At 43.0% G+C, this 24,882-nt stretch overlaps 1 protein-coding gene across 6 annotated transcripts in view; it reads left to right on the top strand.

The window, feature by feature from the left end:
* Positions 1-24,882, top strand: part of VTI1A (vesicle transport through interaction with t-SNAREs 1A) — a 324,341-nt gene that overhangs the window by 19,207 nt on the left and 280,252 nt on the right. For all 6 annotated transcript variants that reach the window (XM_042457375.1, XM_042457371.1, XM_042457372.1 and 3 more), the window contains one exon: positions 634-744. In XM_042457375.1, the coding sequence (XP_042313309.1) occupies positions 634-744 (111 nt within the window). The remainder of the gene's footprint in view (positions 1-633; positions 745-24,882) is intronic.

The raw sequence follows: 24,882 nt of genomic DNA, 5'->3' as shown, positions 1-24,882 counted from the left end.
GGAAACTCATAATGAATGCTACAACAGTGACTAATGCTATGATTGAGTCAATCTGTTCTGAGCATGCATTTCAGGTATGGGTAGGTATTTCAGAGATAATCCCATTTCTAATTTTTTTTACAAATAGCCTAAAGGCACCAGATCTCATCTGATCTTGGAAGCTAAGTAAGATCAGTCCTGGTTGGTACTTGGATGGGAGATCACCAACAAATACCAAGTGCTATAGACTATATTTCAGGGGAAGAAAATGGCATAAACGTCTGTCAGTATTCCTGCCCTAAGAAAACCTTATGAAATTTCATGGGGTTGCCATAATTAAACAAGTGGTTTGAAAGCATGTGTGCATGTGGGGACACACACACACACACACACACACACACGTAGATCTGCCAGCTGAAGCTAAGACTTCAGTCATTTGACAATTCCATGAAAACTCATATCAAAATAAATGTGTCCCAAAGATGGTGTAGGATTTTTTTAATGAATTATTATTAAATTACAGTACTTATTTATTTATTTCATTGGACTTATGTTGGAAAAAAAAAATCTTCAGGCATAACTTACTTCATGCACATCAAATCAACGTGTGTCATCTTTTTTCTCCCACTCCCCTTCATATTTTTTAAATATTAGTTGGAGCAAATGGAGCTTGAAGTTCGAGAAATTCCTCCACAAAGTCGAGGCATGTACAGCAGTAGAATGAGGAGCTACAAGCAAGAAATGGAAAAACTCGAAGCAGATTTTGTGAGTTAATTCATAAATGGTATTTTGTCAGATGAATCTTATAGTATATGTTGCAGGTAGACTTGAGTGTGACATAATTATTTTTGCTTCCAATTAGCATTTGGTTTCTTTAGGAATAGCGGAGCACATTCTCACTCCAAATGTGTTTTCATGAAAGCTCTTTATTTTGGATATTGCCAACCTATGTTGAACAGAATTTTAACTGTTTTTATAATGAGATTTGAAGAAGCAAAATCTGCTTTGTTCACACAGAAATGTTTTAGACCTAGTCCATTATTTCTGGATTTTTTCATACTATATCAGCATTCACACATTTTTCTTAGGATGTGTACTCTTATTTGTATAGAACTGTTTCAAAGAGTCTACCATATATGTTAAACATCTGACCAAATTTCTTTATCCAGATTCTTTAGATAAGAAATAAGCACTGCTTATACATATCTTTCTCCTCTTTAAGTATCATAAGGGTCATTTGTTATCTAATGCAGAATATTATAGGCATGTTCCCAAGTATTTGGTACTACCCGGGTAAGGAAATTTTTCCACCTGTCCTGAATGGGGTCACGCTCCCCATGAAGGACTCTGCTTGCAGTCTGGGGGTGCTTCTGGACTCGTCACTCCACCTAACATCTCAGGTGGATGCGGCGGTCAGGAGCACTTGTTATCAGCTTCGGCTGATACGCCAGCTGCGTCCCTTCCTGGGCAGGGGGACCTTGAAACCGTGGTACATGCTCTGGTAACCTCTCGGTTGGATTTCTGTAATGCGCTTTACATGGGGCAACCCTTATACCAAACTCGGAAGCTTCAATTAGTGCAGAATATGGCTGCTAGGCTGGTTACTGGATGTTCCAGGGCCAGCCATATAACACCAGTATTGAAAGATCTCCATTGGCTGCCTATTCGCTTCCGGGCCGAATACAAGGTGTTGGTTATTACCTATAAAGCCCTAAATGGCTTGGGCCCAGGGTACAGTCCGCCCCGCACTCTCAGGTCGGGGGGGAAACATCTTTTGAGAGTTCCAGATGCTCGATTTAGTTCATCTCGGAGGGCATTTTCAGTTTCGGCCCCTCAGCTCTGGAACTCTCTCCCCCATGAGCTCCGTACAGTCACCACCCTTAATGGTTTTAAGAAGAACCTGAAGACCTTTTTTATTTCGCCAGGCTTTTCCCCCATGAGCCTGTTGTCATCTTTTCTCCCCTGGCAATGTAATTGGCAGATTCCATCTATCCAGCCATTTGTATGGGGTTGTTTTGTAGGGTTTTAATTGTTTTTAATTGTTAATTGTTGTATTTTTATGATATGATGTATGTTTTCCTTGCTGTTGTACACCGCTGTGATCCCTGGAATAGCAGTATAGAAATAAATTAAATTATTATTATTAATTATTAATTACTGTACCTCTCAGAGTTCAGCTGTGCTCATGAAGATGAGTACAAGTGTCAGCCAGTACATTTCTTAGTTGCTTTTTGTGTTTTCAGGAAACACAATTGGAAATTGGAGTTCAGTTGAATTCAGAGACATTTCTGCAAAAAACAGAGATGACTAAGGATTGGTTAATTCTAATTAAATGCAAGATTGTGGTAGGAAAAAGCTTTGTGATGTCAAGCTTTAAAGCTAATTCTACTTGGTTCCTTCTTAAATAAAATTGTTAATCAATGATTTGGTTAAGTTAATAGGAGGTTGAGTTTAGGAGAATCTATTCTGGCCACTTTACTGAGAAAGTAACTAGAATATTATATATATATATATGGATTTCTTTAATGTTCATCATTTTTGTATAAAATGTGGAGGCTACTTAATTTTGTTATTATTTCTAGTTCGCCACTTCTCTTTGATAAGACAGAAGACAGTCTGTTGCATACTTGCAAAGGGAAATAATTCCTCAGTTCTGCCCTGCTGGTTTTTAATTAACTCCATGTTTCCAAAGCTTACTGCATCCATCCTTCTGCTCATTTTCTCCTTCCTGCCTTGAGTTTTCTTGGTCCTGACCCTACATAAATGTACTCCCTTCTGCCTATGGCTGAGCAACTTACATACTAGCAGACATCTTAAAGGAAGGAACCCTAATGATGTCAACAAAAAGGGAACATGGGCATTCCCTGTCTTCTTATTCTTAACATTGTTAGAGTTCCTTTCTTTAAGGAAGAAAGCACCAATAAATCATTTTTGTATGTCTTTTACAATGAAAACTCTATGATTAGTTAATCCAAAATAAAACAAGAGATAATGCTAGAAGATGAAACTCCCAGGTAGGAAGGCACATAGCGAACTAGGGAAGAACAGAAGAAAAGTATGAGTAGCTCTGTAGCTAATGACACAACTGGAGTCAACCCAAAAGGACATTTAGCTGTCGGCATGCTCAGAGGTGAAAGGAAAAGCTGAAACTTCACAAGTCATATAATAGGAACATGGAATGTGAGAAATATGAATTATGTGAAGCTAGACATTGTGAGAGAAGAAATGGAAAGTATAATTGTTGCAGTATTTGGGTGAATGAGCTAAAGTAGATAGGAATGGGACGTTTTGAGTCAGATAGTTACACAGTGTTTTAGTCAGGAAATTGGAATCTAAGAAGTGGAATGACATTAATAATAAGGAGAGATGTAGCAAAAGCAAACAAGGGATATAATGCAAAGTCTGATGGAATCATATCAATAAACCTTCAGGGAAAACCCATCAGTATAATCCAAGTTTTGCTCCAGTTAGAGAGGCAGAAGGGGAAGAAATTGAAAACAAAATTATCCGGATACTGGAATCAAAATATGAATATAGGGAAAATGTTGGTGTAGAGGGGGGAAAGGCTAGTGGTGAGGGGACATGCTGGAGGTGTATAAATCATCATTGAAAGTGTGCTGAGAATTAGTGAAACAAATAAAGATGGTGTCCTATTCTTTCACCTGGATTTTAGATGATAAAGAAAGCAACAGATTTCCAAATTTCATGGATAGTGTGTACCTTTCTGAAGAGCATAACTTGAAAAAAAATGTGTAGATGTAGAAAAGGTGCTGAAACATCCACTGGAAATAATTAATGGGCTGGAGTAGCTTCCATAGTAGGAAAAGGTAATGTCTGGATTTCTTTGTCAATAAAAAAGGTAAGAGGGGACATAAAAGCAGTATATAAAATTATGCTTGGTATGGATAAAATATAGCGGGAGCTTTCTTTTATGTTACTAGTAATGAAGCTGCATGATGGGAATGTTCAAGAGAAAGAAAAGAAAGTACTTTCATCCATAACACCAACGATAGAATTCATTTCCACAAGATATAGTAATGATTTGAAACAGGGGTTATTTGTGGAGGATAATGAAAGGTATATGTTATCTCAGTATTAGAAATAGTATGCTGTTGTGTACAGATTGCTTGGGAACATGAATATGAGAGTGTTATGACTCTCATATCCTATGTAAGGATATGATTAACCAATATGTGATCAGAATTCTGGACTAGACAAACCCTTTGCTTGATCTAGAAAAGGTCTTATTTTTATGCTAATATAGGTGTTATTCACATTCATAACTGCTATAATTAACTAATATATCAAGCTTATGGTTAACCTATGATCATTTTTTTTACAGTTCCTAGCCAGAGAATTCTGTGTTACCCACGATTTCACATTGTCTTGAGCATCTAATGCAGCACTTATAAATTAGGGACAGGAAACATAACGATGTTCCAGGTGGAAGAATTAATCCTCAGTATCCTGACTATTGGTATTCAATCTGTGCCCTCCCTCCGTAAACTGTCCATCCTTGGGCCTGTGGGGGAGAACGGCTGGCCTGAAGAGACAGTGCCCTCCTCCGTAATGTATCATCCTTGGGCCTGTGCGGGAGAGAAACAGGCTGGCCTGAAGAGGACAGTGCCCTCCCTCCGTAACTGTCATCCTTGGCCTGTGAGGGAGGAGAACGGTGGCCTGAAGAGACAGTGCCCTCCCTCCGTAACTGTCATCCTTGGGCCTGTGAGGGAGGAGAACAGGCTGGCTGAAGAGACAGTGCCCTCCTCCCTAACTAGTCATCTGGGCCTGTGGGGAGAGAACAGGCTGGCCTGAAGAGACAGTGCCCTCCCTCCGTAAACTGTCATCCTTGGGCCTGTGGGAGAGAACGGCTGGCCTGAGAGACAGTGCCCTCCTCCGTAACTGTCTCTGGGCCTGTGAGGGAGGAACGGCTGGCCTGAAGAGGACAGTGCCCCCCCGTAACTTCATCCTGGGCTGTGGGGAGAGAACAGGTGGCCTGAAGAGACAGTGCCTCCCTCCGTAACTGTCATCCTTGGGCCTGTGAGGGAGAGACGTGGCCTGAAGAGACAGTGCCTCCCTCCGTAACTGTCATCCTTGGGTCGTGTGAGGGAGAGACGCGTTGGCCTGAAGAGACAGTGCCCTCCCTCCGTAACTGTCCTCCTTGGGCCTGTGAGGGAGAGAACAGCTGGCCTGAAGAGAAAGTGCCTCCCTCCGTAACTGTCATCCTTGGGCTGTAGGGAGAACAGGCTGGCCTGAAGAGACAGTGCCCTCCGTAACTGTCATCCTTGGGCTGTGAGGGAGAGACAGGTTGGCCTGAAGGACAGTGCCCTCCTCCGTAACTGTCATCTGGGCCTTGTGAGGGAGGAGAGAAGAGGAACGGTGGCCTGAAGAGGACAGTGCCCTCCTCCGTAACTGTCATCCTTGGGCCTTGAGGGAGAGAAACAGGCTGGCCTGAAGAGACAGTGCCTCCCTCCGTAACGTGTATCCTTGGGCCTGTGCAGGGAGAGAAAGGCTGCCTGAAGAGGCAGTGCCCTCCCTCGCTAACTGCTCTCTTGGGGCCTGTGAGGAGGAGAGAACGGCTGGGCCTGAAGAACGTGCCCTCCCTCCGTAACTGTCATCCTTGGGCCTGTGAGGAGAGAACAGGTGGCCTGAAGAGACAGTGCCCTCCCTCCGTAACTGTCATCCTTGGCCTGTGAGGGAGAGAACAGGTTGGCCTGAGAGAACAGTGCCCTCCCTCCGTAACTGTCTCCTTGGGCCTGTGGCGGGGAGAGAACAGGGCTGGCCTGAAGAGACATGCCCTCCCTCCGTCAGTCATCCTTGGGCCTGTGAGGAGAGAAGAACGGCTGGCCTGAAAGGACAGTGCCCTCCCTCCGTAACTGTCATACTTGGGCTGTGAGGGAGGGAAAAAGTGCCTGAAGAGACCGTGCCTCCCTCCGTAACGTCATCCTTGGCCTGTGAGGGAGAGACAGGCTGGCCTGAAGAGACAGTGCCCTCCCTCCGTAACTGTCATCCTTGGGCCTGTGAGGGAGAGAACGGCTGGCCTGAAGAACAGTGCCCTCCCTCCGTAACTGTCATCCTTGGGCCTGTGAGGGAGAGAACAGGCTGGCCTGAAGAGACAGTGCCCTCCCTCCGTAACTGTCATCCTTGGCTGTGAGGGAGGAACAGCTGGCCTGAAGAGACAGTGCCCCCTCAGTAACTGTCATCCTTGGGCCTGTGCTGGGAGAGAAAGGCTGGCCTGAAGGACAGTGCCCTCCTCCGTAACTGTCATCCTTGGGCCTGTGAGGGAGAGAAAGGCTGGCCTGAAAGACCGTGCCCTCCTCTGTAACTGTCATCCTTGGGCCTGTGAGGGAGAGAACAGGCTGCCTGAGAGGACAGTGCCCTCCCTCCGAACTGTCACTCCTGGGCCTGTGGGAGAGAAAGCGCTGGCCTGAAGAGACAGTCCCCTCCTCCGTAACTGTCATCCTTGGGCCTGTGAGGGCAGAGAACGGTTGTGCTGAAGAACAGTGCCCTCCCTCCGTAACTGTCATCCTTGGGCCTGTGAGGGAGAGACGGCTGGCCTGAGGAGACAGTGCCCCCCCTCCGTAACTGTCATCCTTGGGCCTGTGAGGGAGAGAACAGGCTGGCCTGAAGAAGACAGTGCCCTCCCTCCGTAACTGTCATCCTTGGGGCCTGTGGGGAGAGACAGGCTGGCCTGAGGACAGTTCCCTCCCTCCGTAACTGTCATCCTTGGGCTGTGAGGGAGAGAACGGTGGCCTGAAGAGAACAGTGCCCTCCCTCCGTAACTGTCATCCTTGGGCGCTGGGGAGAGAAACGGTGCCTGAAGAGACAGTGCCCTCCTCCGTAACTGTCATCCTGGGCCTGTGAGGGAGAGAACGGTTGGCCTGAAGAGACAGTGCCCTCCCTCCGTAACTATCATCCTTGGGCCTGTGCGGAGGAGAACAGGCTGGCCTGAAGAGACAGGCCCTCCCTCCGTAACTGTCATCCTTGGGCTGTGAGGGAGAGAACAGTGTGGCCTGAAGGACAGTCCCTCCCTCGTAAATGTCATCCTTGGGCTTGAGGGAGAGGAAACGCTGGCCTGAAGAGACAGTGCCCTCCTCCGTAACTGTCATCCTTGGGCCTGTGAGGAGAGAACAGGCTGGCCTGAAGAGACATGCCCTCCCTCCGTAACTATCTTGGCTGTGCGGGAGGGAGAGAACAGCTGGCCTGAAGAGACAGTGCCCTCCCTCCGTAACTGTCATCCTTGGGCTGTGAGGGAGAGAAGAGAGGACCGGTTGGCCTGAAGGAGACAGTGCCCTCCCTCCGTAACTGTCATCCTTGGGCCTGTGGGGAGAGAACAGGCTGGCCTGAAAGACACGTGCCCTCCCTCCGTAACTGTCCTCCTTGGGCCTGTGAGGGAGAGAAACGGCTGCCTGAAGAGACAGTGCCCTCCCTCCGTAACTGTCCATCCTTGGGCCTGTGAGGGAGGAGAAAGAGACGGTTGCCTGAGAACAGTGCCCTCCCTCCGTAACTGTCATCCTTGGGCCTGTGAGGAGAGAACAGGCTGGCCTGAAGAGACAGTGCCCTCCCTCCGTAACTGTCATCCTTGGGCCTGTGAGGGAGAGAACAGCTGGCTGAAGAGACAGTGCCCTCCCTCTAACTATCATCCTTGGGCCTGTGCGGGAGAGACAGGTGCCTGAAGCGACGTGCCCTCCCCGTAACTGTCCATCTTGGGCCTGTGACGGGAGAGCGGTGGCCTGAAGAGACGTGCCCCCTCCGTAACTGTCATCTGGGCGTGTGAGGAGAGACGTGTGGCCTGAAGGACCGTGACCTCCTCCGTCCTGTCACCTTGGCCTTCCGTGTGGGAGGGAGAGACAGGCTGGCCTGAAGCAGACAGTGCCTCCCTCCGTAATGTCATCCTTGGGCCTGTGGGGGAGAGAACGGTTGGCTGAAAGACAGTGCCCTCCCTCCGTAACTGTTATCCTTGGCCTGTGAGGGAGAGACAGGCTGGCTGAAGAGAAGTGCCCTCCCTCCGTAAGTCATCCTTGGGCCTGTGAGGGAGAGAACAGGCTGGCCTGAGAGACAGTGCCCTCCTCCGTAACTGTCATCCTTGGGCCTGTGGGGAGAGAAAGCTTGCTGACGAGACAGTGCCCTCCTCCGTAACTGTCATCTCTGGGCCTGTGAGGAGAGAAGGCTACCTGAAGGGACATGCCCTCCCCGTAACTGTCATCCTTGGGCTGTGAGGGAAGAGAAACAGGCTGGCCTGAAGAGACAGTGCCCTCCCTCCGTAACTGTCATCCTTGGGCCTGAGGGAGAGAACAAGGCTGGCTGAAAGAAGTGCCCTCCCTCCGTAACTGTCCTCCTTGGGCCTGTGAGGGAGAGAAGGTTGGCCTGAGAGACAGTGCCCTCCCTCCGTAACTGTCATCCTTGGGCCTGTGAGGGAGAGAACAGGCTGGGTGAAGAGGAACAGTGCCTCCCTCGTAAATGTCATCCTTGGCCTGTGAGGGAGAGAACAGGTGGCCTGAAGAGACAGTGCCTCCTCCGTAACTTCATCCTTGGGGCTGTGAGGGAGAGAACAGGCTGGCCTGAAGAGACAGTGCCCTCCCTCCGTAACTGTCATCCTTGGGCCTGTGAGGGAGAGAGACCGCTGGCCTGAAGAACGTGCCCTCCCTCCGTAAATGTCATCCTTGGCCTGTGCGGAGAGACCGGCTGGCCTGAAGTGGACGTGCCCTCTCCGTAACTGTCATCCTTGGGCCTGTGGGGATAGAAGAGGCGGGGCTGAAGAGGAGTGCCCCCTCCTAACTGTCATCCTTGGGCCTGTGAGGGAGAGACAGGTGCTGGCCTGAAGAGACAGTGCCCTCCCTCCGTAACTATCTCTTGGGCCTGTGAGGGAGAGAACAGGGCTGACTGAAGAGACAGTGCCCTCCCTCCGTTACTGTCATCCTTGGGCCTGTGAGGGAGAGAACGTGGCCTGAAGCAGACCGTGCCCTCCCTCGTAACTGTCATCTTGGCCTGTGAGGAGAGGAGCAGGCTTGGTGCCTGAAGGACAGTGCCCTCCCTCCGTAACTGTCATCCTTGGGCCTGTGGAGTGGGGAGAGAACAGGCTGGCCTGAAGGGACACGTGCCCTCCCTCCGTAACTATCATCCTTGGGCTGGCGGGAGGAGACAGGCTGGCTGAAGAGCCAGTGCCTCCCTCCGTAACTGTCATCCTGGGCCTGTGAGGGAGAGACCGGTTGGCTGAAGAGACGTGCCCTCCTCGTAACTGTATCCTTGTTGGCGTGTGAGGGAGGAACACGGCTGGCCTGAAGAGACCAGTGACCTCCCTCCGAACTGTCATCCTTGGGCCTGTGAGGGAGCGAACCGCTGGCTGAAGAGACAGTGCCCCTCCCTCCGTAAAACTTGTCCATCCTTGGGCGTGTGGAGGGCGGAGAAAACGGCTGGCCTGCAGAGACAGTGCCCTCCCTCCGTAACTATCATCCTTGGGCCTGTGCGGAGAGGAACAGGTCGGCCTGAAGAGACAGTGCCCTCCCTCCGTAACTGTCATCCTTGGGGCTGTGCGGGAGGACGAGAGACAGGCTGGCCTGAAGAGACAGTGCCCTCCCTCCGTACACGTCATCCTTGGGCCTGTGAGGGAGAGAAGCCGGTTGGCCTGAAGCGACAGTGCCCTCCTCCGTAACTGTCATCCTTGGGCCTGTGAGGGAGAGAACGCTGGCCTGAAGAGACAGTGCCCTCCTCCGTACACTGTCATCCTTGGGCCTGTGAGGGAGAGAACCCGGCTGGCCGAAGAGACAGTGCCCTCCTCCGTAACTTCATCCTGGGCCTGTGCGGGAGAGAAACAGGTGGCCTGAAGGAGACAGTGCCCTCCCTCCGTAAACTGTCATCCTTGGGCCTGTGCGGGAGAGGAACAGGCTGGCCGACAGGAGACATGCCCTCCCTCCGTAACTGTCATCCTTGGGGCCTTGAGGGAGCGAACAGGCTGGCCTGAAGCGACAGTGCCCTCCTCCGTAACGTCCTCCTTGGGCTGTGAGGGAGAGAACCGGTGCCTGAAGAGACAGTGCCCTCCCTCCTAACTGTCATCCTTGGGCCTGTGAGGGGGAGAGAACAGGTCTGGCCTGAAGGAGACAGTGCCCTCCCTCCGTAACTGTCATCCTTTGGGCCTGTGAGGAGGAGAGCGAACGGTGGCCTGAAGATACAGTGCCTCCCTCCGTAACTGTCATCCTTGGGCCTGAGGGAGAGGGAGGGAGAGACAACAGGCTAGCCTGAGAGACGTATCTTGGCTGTCACTTATATTGTAACATGTTTAAATTGATATTCCCTTTGAACTTGTAACCCGCTTTTATCTCCCGGAGGAAAGCGGTATTATAGAACTAATATTTATTATTCTTATTTAAGGGGGGGGTGGGCCTCTTGCTATCCTTTTCCAGTATACATGCATGTCAGTTCCTACCATATACCAGCTCCAGTACCTTTATCAGCAATGAAGATAGATTTTGTTCAGTTAGGATTTTAGTTTTCTCTGGTACTTAAGGCAATATTTAGCATATATATCTCAATTGGTAATCACTTTGCCTTTGCTAAAAGTGTGAACAATTGCCATATTTTTAAATATAAGTTTGTAATATAAGTTTTGTCATACTTGTTCTCTAGACATGCCTTTTCGCTCTAGAAATATTGACTCATTGACAGGTGCTCCTAGAAGTACTGGCCAGCTGACAAGTACTAACAAAGCATGCTCTTTGTGGGTCACATTGATGATGGAGGGAAGACACATAGTGACACCTTTTAAGGATCCTTTTTATAAGACAAGTAGCCGTATTAACGTCTCCTGCACAATAAGAAACCATTTATAATGGGAAGATGTAAGTATCTCCTGATATGAGTCTAGATAATATGTATCTGCAGTTGATAGCAATAGATTTTAAAAGTGATTCAGTTGCCTTTTTGGTATAAAAGTTGACCAGGCAGGCCCAGTTCCATCAGGGCTAGCCTGAAGAAAGATACTCTTCCCTCCATAACTGTTATCTTTCAGCCCACAAGGGAGTTGACCAGGCAGGCCCAGCTCCATCAGGGCTAGCCTGAAGAAGCCCTCCCTCCAGTCCATCCACCTTGGTCCAGGCCTCAGAAGGAGAGAGGAAGGCTGGACCTGATCCCCTCCCCTCCACCATTCCCTTCTCCTTTTCTGTCGTGTCTTTTTAGATTGTAAGCCTGAGGACAGGGAACCGTCTATTATCCCCTCTGTTGTAAGCCACTCGGATTCCCAGTGATTGGGCGGCATATAAATAAATCCTATTATTATTATTATTATTATTATTATTATTATTATTATTATTATTATTATTATATCTATTTCAGTAGGTGTGTTGTTCTTCTAAACAAGTGTAAAGCATGGAAGACAGTATGGTATATTTGGTCATAAGTTTTTTTAAAAAATTATATAAATGTTCAGATTCTGTAAAGTTAAGAACTTTGTGGTATAAACTCCAATGAAGATAGAGGGTTTATTTTAGGTTTTCCATCCTAGGTTGGCAGTGTGTCATTATGTAGTCTTAGAAGTCTGTATCTTAGGCCTCAAACAGATGAGTCAAAAGGGCTGCCATCAGGCCACGTTAATGGTGTGGTGTTTACGTGATGCATGCCTGGAACGTGGCCAGAAGCCGGATCAAGCCCGCCCCAACCCAGAAGATCCAGGCCAAAAGGAGCAGAAAAAATCAGCTCCTTTTTGGTGGCTTAGTTCAGGACCATGGCAATGGCCCTGTTCATGACTGGGCGTGTGCAGTTGCTGTGGTCCTGGTGCAAACGGCGATGGCGCAGTCCTGGCAGAGACCTTTTGGGCCATCTGTTTGAGGCCTTAGTTATACCTACATCTTACGGAAGGTACAGGTAAGAAGTTGTGCTAGCTGTTAATGACAGAAAATAGTCAATATAGTTGTACTTGACTACATTATAGAATGTCATATGGTGTTAGTCAACTTTTAAAAATTTAAATTTCAAACACTTGGCAAATTGTCAGTTCTTATTCAGTGCAGCTTATTCACGATTATGTAGTTAGCTCTATCTTGTGGCCAAACATGGAGCTGTAGTTAGATATTTGCAGAAAGGTTTCCCAATTACTACTCTAAAGAGATATTTTCAAACTGAATGTTTTACCTTAATAACAATTTTTGGTGCCATAATGATTAGAAGAAAGAAGCTGGTAGCATGAGCCTACACTGATTTTCCTGACTGCCACAGCTATATCTCTGAATTATTATTAGAAGTGAGACACTTATAATTACAGTTATCATAACTAAAAATAAGCATCTTCCTGCTTGCTGTGTGCAGGTGTAGAACAGTTTAAAAAACGGGTGAGTACGTGTGTGTGAGAGAGAGGGGGGGGGGAATCTACGGTAGCAGTGATATTTCTAGCAACTATTTGTAAATAAATAATATTTAGGAAATGTAAAACGTCCACAAAACAGCACATTATAGCTCCAATGAGAACTTCTAATTTTTGAAATGAGCAGCAACAACAAAAACCTGCTTGGGGACACCTGTTCTTGAGTACTATAATGACTGAAGGTTAAAACTTCTCAAGGAGGGGAAAAAGTTAAATCAGGCCTGAAACAGATAGGCAAAAAGCATTGTCTGCGGGCTGCTTTGAGGGCATTGTGTGCAGATGAGGCACACCCTTGGATTGGCTGGAAGCTGCACTGAGGCTGCCTAAGGCGGCCCAAACCCAGCCACAAAAGGAGTGGGGGGAAACCCACTCCAAGCTGGCAGTCTGTTTTGGATCATGGTAGCACCTGACCTTGGGACTGTGGCGTCCAGTTGCCATGGTCCCATGCCAATCAGGGCTCAGTCTAAGCTGGAGTGATCAGAGGCCACTCCAAGCAGCTCATTGGCTTGAGCCTCCAGTTAACCTTTACAGGTACATCGAAAGGAATAGATGAAGGTATAGTTGATGAGTATTGCTTGATATTAGAAATGTTACATACACTATTCATGCCAATTGCAAGGCTGAAGGGGAAAAGCAACAGAATCTGGGGTTTGAGCACAGGAAATGTTCTAGTTAAGGTACATATATTTGAAGAAAAGCATGGAAATAAGTAACAGAATAACAATTACAGAATACAAGTTATAAGTGATAACTCCTTCCCTTTACTACCTTGTTAAACCCACAAGGTTTTCACTGATTTGATCCCTTCCATTTATCTTTCTTGAGTTATGGTTCCTTATCGGTCTGTTATGTTTTGTGCATTGATGATTGAGGTGTCAGGATCCATCAAGTACACAATTTATCTGTAAAATTCTCCTGAAGGAAGCAGTGAAAGAGTGAGACAAAAGACTATATGAATGGAGTACAGTTAAATCTTCAAAACAAATATTGACAAAATCAGTATGCTAAAGTAATGGTGTGTTATTTTAGTATGTTGAAGAAGTTCATCTGCCAAGTTATAGTTTATGTGTGGGACATAGACTGCGAGATGGTTCAACCACTGTCTCATACTTTTGTTTACTCCATGGTGAAGACTCCCATAAATGGTTCACCGGGATAATGTGTCAGAAAAAGTATATACAGGTTGAGTCTCCCTTATCTGAAATGCTTGGGACCAGAAGAATTCTGGATTTTGGAGTGATTTTGGTTTTTTGAATATTTACACAGTGAGATAATGTGAAGATAGGACCCAAGTCTAAACATGAAATTCATTTATGTTTCATAGACATGCACATAGCATGAAGGTAATTTTATACACAATATTTTAAATAATTTACTTGCAAAGTTTTTGTACATTGAACCATCTGAAAGCAAAGGTGTCACTATCTCAACCACCCATGTAGACAGTTTTAGATTTTGGAATACTTTGCATTTCAGAATCCCAGATAAGGGAGAGTCAGCCTGTATTGTGTGAATTTTCCATTGGTCCTGAGCTGAGGTAAATGTGGTGATTTTGCTGCATGTAGATGAAACTCAGCTACTGCAGAGTGGGGTAAATTGCAATTATTTTCAAGTTACTGGAAAGTTTATTTTTTCCTTCAATTGAAAGGAGCGTATTAAATTCTCTTCTGTAGTATGCATATGACAGAACATAGTTATTTCTCTATTAAACCTACCAGTGATGAAGTGATCTCTTAGAAGGAAGTGTGAAAGACAATTTAACAATCTTAATTTATAATTAACCTCTAGGGCTATGGATGTCTTAATTGAGATTCCTTAGGGACCATTTCAAGTTAAGCTCACTTTATTTGTTTCCTCATGAGCCTTTAGGGTACAGCTTACAGAGCCTTGTTCTGTGCATGGCTCACGAACTGCACAAGAAGGATTTTAAGAAAGGTTAGCATAACAAGTTAAAAGGGAAGAGGATGATTGGTTGATTAAGTAATACTGTTTCCATCCAATTACTCTAGCCTACTGCCACTCCTTCAAATACAATTAATAGGAAGATGATTACAACAAAGGTTTCAGTATCACAATCAGGAGATTCAGTATTATTACAACCTTGGAGGTGGCATGAAAAGATATTGTTCTTCTGTTGCGTTTTTTTTACCTTTCCCTTTATAGATTTCTGCTTGATGCAACAGGTAAAAGGGGTGAGAAAACAGAAAGGAAATAGTTGAAAAGTAGATTACAGTGAAGTACAATGAATTGCTTTGGAAAATGATGGATTTATTTTTTTAAAAAACAATTGTTAGTAAACTGCCAAATGCCCTTGGAGAAATTTGAATATATAAAAATACAAAAAAATTAATAAAATCATAACTGGAATGACTAAATCAGCCAAATTGCTATCCAAACTTTAAAATGTTAAAAATAGTTGATAGTAATAATAAATGAGAACCAGTATGATGTAATGGTTTGAGTGTTGGACTGTGACTCTGGAGACTAAGGTTTGAATCCCTGCTTGGGCATGAAAACCTGAATACATGATCCTGTGCAAACCAGAGTCCCTCAGCCTCAGAAGATGGCATTGGCAAACCCTTACTGAAGAAACTTGCCAAGAAAACCCTATGACAAATTCACCTTTGGGTTGCCATAAGTGAGGAACGACTTGAAGGCATACAGCAACAGCAACAGTAATAAATAGTAAAAGTGAAAATGCAATTAAAAATGTTTTTGGATGTCTAAGTTGATGTCTAAGTATTTCTAAGAAGGATGCAGGACAGATCTGTCTGGGAGGGCATCCCACAGATGAACCACTAATAAGGCATTGCTTCTCATAGCCAATAGTTGCACCACTGTGGATGGTAGCATGCAGAAGGATTGTCCAAATATGATTATAAGGAAGAAACATATGGGGAAAGATGCTCCTTCAGGTACTGTACATCGGTTCTATATTATGTAGGAATGTAAAGTGTCAGCGTCGACACTTTAAATTATACCATAGTTGAGGCAACATTGGATGATATGTTCAAAACAACCAGTGTGCAGCCTCATTGCTGTTTGAAGTTTACAGACTTACTATATATACTCATGTATAAGTTTAGAAATTTTACTCAAAAAGTGACACCCCCCCCCCCAAAAAAACTGGGTCACCTAATGCATGGGTCAATATAAGTACTGTACTTGAACTTTTATTTTTTTTAAAAAAGGAACCTTCCCCTGGTGAAAGGAAGCACTGCCCCCTTCTATTCTCTCATCCACCCAGCCTTTAGTATAAGCGCAAACAGTTATGCCTGCTGGAATTTTGTAAGTTGTTTGTGGCATTGTTTTCTTTGCTTCTTCCTCTAGATTCTTTGTTATGTGCCCCTAAGTTTTACCCTCGACTTAACCATGAGTCATATCAAAATCAATAATGTTGGCCCACAGATCACACATTGCAACAATCCAGTAAACCAGGGCATGTGTAGCTGCAAACAACCTGTCTCTGTCTGAGTTAGGTGATATTTGGTATATTAGCTAGAGGTGATAAAAGGTACTTAATACCACTGCAGTCTTAACTGGATTGACAATCTATTGGCAATCATCCCAGTCCATTGCTGAGTCCAGAACTAAGCTCAGAATTCCCACTGCTTCACCTGCATTTAAAATTTTTTTGCTAAGCAGCGCCCTTGCCTAGATGACACCTCACCAGAATGAGAGCTGAGCTCTCTCAGCAGTTTCGTGTACATGTTGAAGAGCAAGGAAGACAAGAATTGAGCCTTAAGGCCCAACAGAATTTAATATGCATGGTGTAGAACTGTAATCTCTTGGCACCACCTTCTGGAATCATCCATCAAAATCAGAGCTGAGGCATGGTAACACATTCTACAACATCCAACCCAGGCAACATCCCCAGAAGGATGTCTTGATTGATTGTATTGAAAGCTCCAGAGAAGTCTACTCTAGGAGAACCAACAGGGATGTATTCCCTTGTCTTTTCTCTGCCAAAAGTCACAGACTACCCACAGGATAATCAAGGAACTATCTTCTACTCATATAAGCAGAATCTCATGGTTATAATCTGGCAATTCTAATTATAGTTCACAAACATAGAAATCCCCCCATGCTTTTATGCTGTCTGAAGAGGAATTTACACACACATGGAATATGTTTCCTTTTCTCTGTACTTGCATTCGAATAGTGTATTGATTTCCACCATACAAAATTCATGTAAATTCATGTAATTTCTATGCCATTATTATTTGTCTGTACCCTTCCTCCTGGGGTCATATTTTAGGTGCAGCCAAGCTATTTTTTTATTTTATTTTATCTTATTTTTACTCGAACCTTCTCCTGGATGGGATCCAAGCTGGCTCACACACGAGTTACAGCAAGGTACTTTAAATAAAAAAATAATAATAGTTTTAAAAGGTAAAATGCAATTAAATAAGATCCCATATTAAAATATCAATACTTCAAAACAGTAAAAATAATTTTAAACTATGACAACATAAAGTAAAAACCAATGTAGTACACAGCCTGTGGCAGAAAATTCCATAGTCTTGGGAGCATGTTGACCCACTCCCTTCTGCCAGTTGGTAAAAACCTTTATTTGAACAGGCATTTGGTGACTAAGGGCTGGAGCAGACAGCCCAGGAAAGCATGGGCCGAGTGGACTGGTGTGCCGCTCTTTACCTTAATGGCATGCAATCTGTTTGAGAAGTCCCTCAGTCACCATCTTATGTAGAAATGGGGCACCCGACTACACCCACATGGCCAGGTGCCCTGTTTCCACATCAGATGCAACGACTGGGGGGTTTTCTCAGATGACACACCAGCCATTAAGGTATGGAGAATACTATGGGAGTACAAACAGTGGAGATTAAAGGAAACGCCATATGAAACCAGGTCTTTTTTGTCCCAGTGTAAAGACTTGGCAGAGTGGTTTGAGTGTTGGACTATGACTCTGGAAACCAGGGTTCGATTCCCAGCTCTGCCGTGAAACCCATTGGGTGACCTTGGGCAAGTCCCACTCTCTCAGTCTCAGGGGGAGGCAATGGCAAACCTCTGAACAAATTTTGTCAATAAAACCCCATGATAGGTTCATCTTTGGGTCACGATAAGTTGGGAACGACTTGAAGGAACACAACATCAACAACAAAAGGTTATTTACCTTAGGATTGGGCTGAATCCTCTGGACCTGTGTCTAAACAGGCAGGATCAAGCCCAATCCTGCCCTGGTTAGGTCTGCATCTTCTAAAAAAGACATCAGGGTGGCAGGGCGGAAGCTGAGCCATTTGGCCCATTTGCGCAACCTCTAAGTAGCTTGTGGAAAGGTTTCAAGTTTTCATTGTCATTCTACAGTGAACACTCAAGGGCATGGGTAAAGAGAAAAGGCAAAAAAGCAAGCAGAGGGGGCCAACCTAGCTTCCCACCAGAGAGAATTCCACAATAGAGAACTCTCTTCCTCCACAATCTGAGAGAAGCTACCAAGAATGCCTTCTCCCTTGTCCTCGCCAAACATGCCTGTGAAGGGAGTAGGGCTGGGAGAAAGTCCTTCTCCAAAGATCTTAAAACTTGGGCAGGCTCATGGGGGAAGATATGGTTTTTCAGTCAGAACCCAAGCGCATGACCACTCATGAGTTCCTTAAGATCATGGAGTTACGGCCTGTGATCTCATGTTGTCTTATGCCCTTAATCAAAGTAGTAGAAATTTGTAAAACAACATATGTATTCTGTGGTCAAACAGATGTATTTGTTTGTTCCAACTCTGTGTGTGAGAGAAGCAAGCATTCCTTTGGTTTATTCTGAGACTGCTTTCTCTCCATGCTGAGCTGTATTTTATCTTCATTTCTAACCCTTCGCTAAGTTTCTTCTCTATATTGCTTTCTGATATCCTTACTGTTGGTATTCTGAAAATACTCTTAACTTGACTTTACCTTTCACATTTTCTCTGACAGTAATTTTAAAGGTAGGTTGCTCATTCAAAGGAAGAACAAGAAGTACAGTTAAAATGGAACATCTCAATACTTTAAAGCATTTTCAGACCTTTTCATCTTGCTTTTATTTTATATCAGCACTAGATGGCACTGTTTGTTTGCAAAGAAAGTTAGAGTAGTAGGTTTGTGGTTTTTTTCCCCCTTTTCTTTCTTTTTTTTTTAGCTTTGGTAGTAACTGAAATTACTGTTTCATGAATAAAATATTTCTGGTGGGATTTGCATTTCTATATTGGCTGAAGACACTGTGTTGAATGTTTTATTAACCAGCCCAGTGCAACTGTCAGCCTATTAAAGAGATCCAATGGACCCTGTTTAGCTAAATAAACTAAATAAATCCAATTCGTCAAATTGTGTTCCTGGCTGTTTATTTTCCATTCTTTTGATGTACAGTTTATTTTAAGTTAGAGCCACATAGGTTTAAAAATTAATGGGAAAATAGAATTTAGTGTTCAGAACATGAAGAGACTAATTGCCATGGTCAAAAAATAGCTTTTCTTTTAAGGTGAAGTACTGTGCAGGAAATGAACTTTTGCACAGAGGCCCAATAAAGTGCCTTTTATGAAAAATTATTTTGGAGAAGAAACAGTTAAAAAAATTCACTCACATTCTCATATATACCAGTAACTATATATTCATAGCTAAACATAATTCCAAACTTTTTAAATTATTATTAGTAAGAAACAACTCATCATAAGCTTGGTAGGTTTTTTTTGGGGAGAAGCAACTGAATATTTTCCTGAATTTAGTAATTTAATTAGAGACACACTTTAAGATCTTTATCTGGTTTGCCAGTGCAACAATTCTGTGTAGTCAGTGTTCTCATTTTCTGATGGGAACTGATGCTTAGACAGTTTTTTGTGCAGTCCATATGTGTGCAGAACTCATGAATCGTTTGAACTGCAGGCAGCAAATTGAGCTATGGCCTAAATTAAATATGTTATCTCTTGTCCTAGTAACTTTAGATAACACACACTATCTACTCTTCCTGCTATGGATTAAATTCATAGTACTTCTGGCTGTTGCCATGGAACTTTCTTGTCCCCTCCGCTCTGCATTGCAGGTTTTGGTGCCGCCAGAAAACTACATGTAATGGGCTTGCCAGCCCTCCAGATTAGTTTTTTGCGGTGTCGGGGTCTGCAGTAGGGTGGGGCAATTGCCCCATCTGGATTCTCCAGACAGAAGGAAGCTTTTAGGCCTGTTTGTGTGTACAGTGGTGCCTCACCATCCATGGGCTTGCCATCTGTGAATTTCAGCATCCATGGACGGCAAGCTCCATTATCCCCAATGGTTGCATGTGCATATAGCTGTGCTAGCAACCATGTGCACATCTTACCACCATTAGGGACAGTAGGACTTGAGGTTCCATATTTTTTTTTTTTTTTTGTATCTGTGGAGGGAGGTCCAGAACAGATTTCCCCATGTATAAGAAGGTCTGACCATATGTGAATGACTACGCTTTTATTGTGAAGTCTTTTGAATATTGGAACTCGTCAATGGCATTTAGAATTGTCTTGTGCTGTGAGGCTATGAGAACAATTTATGTAATTATGTATACAGTGCTCAAATAATAAGGAGCCTTTATTCTTTCTTTAATAGGGCCGGAACAGACAGCCCAAAAAAGGCCGCTTCCAGAAGTCATTGGCATGCGGTGTTTAGATGCTGCATGTCCCAATGACACCGGGAAGCTGGTTTGAAGCCACCCAGCTGCCCCATAGTGAATTTAAAGTAATGCTTCACTGATTTTTTCATGAAATTTGAATTTCCAATGACAAAGTAGAAGAGAAGCAACTTCCTTTCACTCACATTCACTGTTATTCTTTCTCAAAGTTTTATGGTTCCATGTAAACCTGGTCACACTTGTTGTTGCTGTTTCATGTCTGGACAACAAGGGATAATGTAGGTAATGTAAAGATGTTATGGTGTCGTGTCAAATTTCTGGGGGCAAATTAAATCTTGCTTCTCATACTAGGAGAGGATGGGAGTGGAGAAAGAAAGTACCCCACATGGTTAGGCTACTCTGTCTTGCTGCTGTGTACTAGTGTTTTCATTGCTCACTAATGAGTGTGGTAAACCTTTCCTCTAGACAAACTGTATTTTCATGTAGATCAGGAAATAAATGGATATAGCTATCAACCCAAATTTTCATCCAGATGAAAGTAATACATTCCTGAAGAAAACACTATAAAACTAAAAGTGGATCCTATATTTGAAGTCTGATCTGTACACCTAATTTCATTGGTCCTACTTTTTCTAAGTGCTCATCATGCATGTGAATGCACCTAGTCTTATGTTAGTTCTAAAGTTCTGTCTCTGAGCATCTGCTGCCTTGGCACAGTGGTATTTATTGACAACTAACATATTCTTGCCTTGTGGGATGGGTTTAACAGAGTTTCCATTCCCACACTTTTCTGTGGTTCATGTTCTTAGCTTTGGCATACCTTGTTATATCAAACATTAACACAAACTGCACTGTGATTTTATTTTCAGATTTGTAATGTGATGGCCTCTACCCAAGTCATCCAGATGCATAAGCAGATACTTTTGAACCAATATACTGCTGTAGTTGCACTTGTATATAATGATTTGGGAGGTTAGCATGCATTATTTGAGATGGAAATCTGTGTGGTATGTTCATGCTGCACCATTTTCTCAGTTTCAGTTGAACACAATAGACCACTCTGTTTTGTTGTTTTTCTTTATTCCTGTGCAATGTCATTCATTCATAAGAAGACATGACTTGGACACTGCTGTTAAAATCTAATCATTGTTGTTGTTAAGTATATAAGACATTTGTTGTTATTGTTGTGTGCCCTTAAGTAATTTCTGATTATGGTGACCCTAAGATGAACCTATCATAGGGTATTCTTGGCAAGTTTCTTCAGTAGTGGTTTGCCATTGCCATCCTCTGTGACAGAGAGAGTGCGACTTGCCCAAGATCAGGGATTCAACCCCTGGTCTCCAGAGTCCTAATCCAGTGCTCAAACCACTACAGTTCACAGCAATAGATAAGATTTGCAATATTGGTGTACTGATCCTTACTGTATAGCAGTAGTGGGGAGAGTGTGGCCACCAAGGCCATTTTTGACGTTTACTAACTTAGTGGTTCATATAAAGTTAGAACAAACCTCAAATCTTTACATGACTTTTATTTCCACCCCACCCCACAGATGTAAAGAATTTTTTTCTGTTTGCACAGTGCAGCTTTTTTCTCCTTCCCATAATCACTTGTGCAATCGTTCTAAAGGATCCCTCCAACCCGAGACAGCTTTTGAAGGATGGAACTTGTAGTAGGGAAAGGAAATTCCTTCTTATAGCCATTCTGTTGATTGAAACCTTTCGATTGGTGGGAAGGATTTAATGAATATTATAATAAAATGTCTTTGATGATTGATTATTGTTGGCATGTCTTGTCATATTAGTCTTGAGAAGAGCTCTGTGTGGTCATTTATAGACAGGATATCTGCTATTGAAATTTGTCAGGTAGATCTTAAAACATTCCCATAGAGATGGAACTTATCTCCTGTTTCCCCTGTTATTTCAACCAGTTTTGGGAGTGTTTGGATTGAAGAAGTGTATTCATTCTAAGGCAATCTTTGTCATGCTGTCATATTGAATTATGTGCTCTGTGTATACATAGTGCTTTTAATGATGGTTCAGAAGCTTCAGTTGCGGCAAAAAACAGCTATCCAGTAGCTCACAGGATCTAGACAATCAGAGTTAAATATAATAATAATAATAATAATAATAATAATAATAATAATAATAGATTTTATTTTTATCCCGCTTTTCCGCAATGATCAAAGCGGCTTAAAGATTAAAATTCAACATAAAAATACATACATATCAATAAAAACAATGTAAAAATACCATATTAAAAAAAAATCATGCTACCTGTGATCAGTAGAACTTTACACTGGGCCTGGAAACACCCCGACAACCAGTGTTTCTGTGGCCTGGGTCCAGGTTATCTGAAGATCAGCTGTACCTATTTCAATCTTCCTAGGAATTAGAAGTGATCACAGATTTCCATCTCATGGTAGGATCAAATATGTTGGTGGGCACAAGACAGAGTTTTTTGTTTTGTTTTTTGTTTGTTTGTTTTTGCAGTGGCTCGTCATCATGGAATATGTGCATAGCTGCCTCTTTGACTGGTTTGTAAATACTTTGTTGTTCAAGGTTATATTTATACTGTAGAAATAATGCAGTTTGACACCCCTTTAACTGTCATGGTTGCACCCTACAGAATCTTAGGATTTGTAGGTTTTTTAGGTATTTATCCTGGCCTGTCAGGGAGTTCTGGTGTCTCAGCATACTGCAGATCCCAGGATTCTATGGGACGGAGCTACAACACTTAAAGTGGTGTTTACAGCATTATTTCTACAGTAGATGCATCCCTAGTCTTGCCTTGATTAAATACAAGGCCATCTTCTATAATCTGAATTTTTTTGTTCGGCTGTTCTAATTATCCTATGTTGTTTTAAGTCCATTATTATTTTATAGATTGATTTTTTTACTTTCTGAAGTCCCTTGTAAAGTTATTGACTTCAAAAGTTGTATAGAATTATTTTAAATAAAACAGGGTGTTCTTTGTTTTTATTTTTTACAGAGATAAAAAAGTAAAACTGAAAGGTCTTGGTTTGATTAAGGCCATTTTATATGTACCCATAATATGGTTTTATTAAGACCATCCTTTTATATAACATATACAATGGGCCTTTGGTTTCCACTGGGGTTTGGTTCCAGTACTCCCCGTGGATACCAAAATCCATGAGTGCTCAAGTTCCATGAAATACAATAGCATAGGGAGTCTCTTATATAAAGTGGCAAAATCAAGGTTTGCTTTTTGGGATTTATATATTTTTAAAATATTTTCAAGCCATGGATGCTTCAATCTGTGCATGAAAAATCCATGGCTGCATCATCCATGGTTGCTTTCATGCCAGTTTTGGTATTGAAACGGGTTCCTCTAGTATTGACAGGAGAAATACAGTACAGAGGTCTTGAAACTTTAATGGTTGTGTAGAGGAGGGCATATCAGAAGATGTTTTCATGACATTACCTACTGAAATTATATCTTCTACATGACCATTAAAGGTACCAAAACTCTGTCCTATATTTCACTTGGCAACTCTAGCTTCTATTCACATATTAAACATGCTAGTTAGATCTTTTTGAAGTGCATCTCTTGCATATTTTCTATACAGATAATCATAAACTGTATGGAAGCTTCTGGTTATCTAAATATGGTTGGAAGGAGTCATGGTGGTAGTGACAGCTAGTAAAAGCAAGTTTCAGGATTGACATCCTATGGAAACTCTGTAGTAAGTACTATTAATCTAATTGTGTCTTACATCTGAGTAACTGCATGTAGAGTTGGTTATGTATGGCAATATGATACAAAATCAGTGTTTGCAAATTTTCAGTGCAGAAAATCGTGGTCTGGAAACTGAGCATAGAGATTAAAGAAGGGATGGCAACATGAAATTTGATAGTAAATGTGTAAACTGAGGAATCTAGGATGTGCCCACTATGTGTATAAAATTGGAAACAAATGCTTCAGTGTTAATATTTACATGTATTTAGGAATAATGAATTCCTTCCAATCTTTGTAAAAGGACATTGTTGTTGACTGTTATTCTTCAGTTTGTTGGTTATAGTGTTGGTCTGTAAGGGTCCAGAAAGGGAAACATACAACATGTGCATAGATAAGCGAGAGCCAATGAATCCAATTTCACTTAAGAAGCAGCAAAACATTTTAATAACTTTTTGACATTTCCCTATATTCCTTATTTACCTTATCAATAGTTGTGGTGACATCTGATTGTCAACTTCTTATATTAAACTAAACTAATAAATTATACATGTTGTGTTTACACCTGATGAAAGCTGACGTTTTGGAGAGGTGTTAAAATATACTGACAGGTCTTGTTCATAAACTCCTTTGGTATAAATATGTAGATGACACCTTTAGATATTGTTTGTATGTTGGCTGATAGGCAGGAAGCGTTGACATCGTAACAAATGCAAATGTCAACCCCACAATTTAACCTTTCTGTGTTGGAAGAGATGTTAGCTTTAAGTTACATGCTTTTTAAACTTTTCAAAGTTTTTTTAAATCTCTTATCACTGCCCCCCCCCCCCCCCGAGCATGGCAAACAATGCTGAAACAAGAAAGATTTACACTTAAGAGCACCTTTCTGGTGTTTCTTGTGAAATGACTACAGTTTGGGTGTAGTTCCCCCTCCTGCTAATTCTTTTTACTTCTTATCTGAGAAATCTTTTTGTCCTTGACTCAGTGGATGTTTAGTTCTTAGGAATAAATACTCACAGGCTGCATAAAACAAGGTTTTTTTTCCAAAAATATATGCAGGGTCTTACGATGAAAATAATTGGTAATGTTCAACATGTTTTCTTGACCAAGTGATAATCACTTTATTATATTAATACTGATGTAGACATACTGCTGGTGAATTTACCAATGTGATAAGATATTTGTAATTTTTACGCCTACATGAGAACAAGCTGCTTTTGTTTACCTGCATATTTTATAGATGTTTTGATCTTTCTTGTTGCCACATTTCAAATCTACTCACA

The sequence above is a fragment of the Sceloporus undulatus genome, chromosome 3 (genome assembly GCF_019175285.1).
Source record: "Sceloporus undulatus isolate JIND9_A2432 ecotype Alabama chromosome 3, SceUnd_v1.1, whole genome shotgun sequence".
Taxonomy (NCBI): domain Eukaryota; kingdom Metazoa; phylum Chordata; class Lepidosauria; order Squamata; family Phrynosomatidae; genus Sceloporus; species Sceloporus undulatus.
The sequence above is the reverse complement of the archived record's forward strand: the minus strand, read 5'-3'. Positions and strand labels throughout refer to the sequence as shown.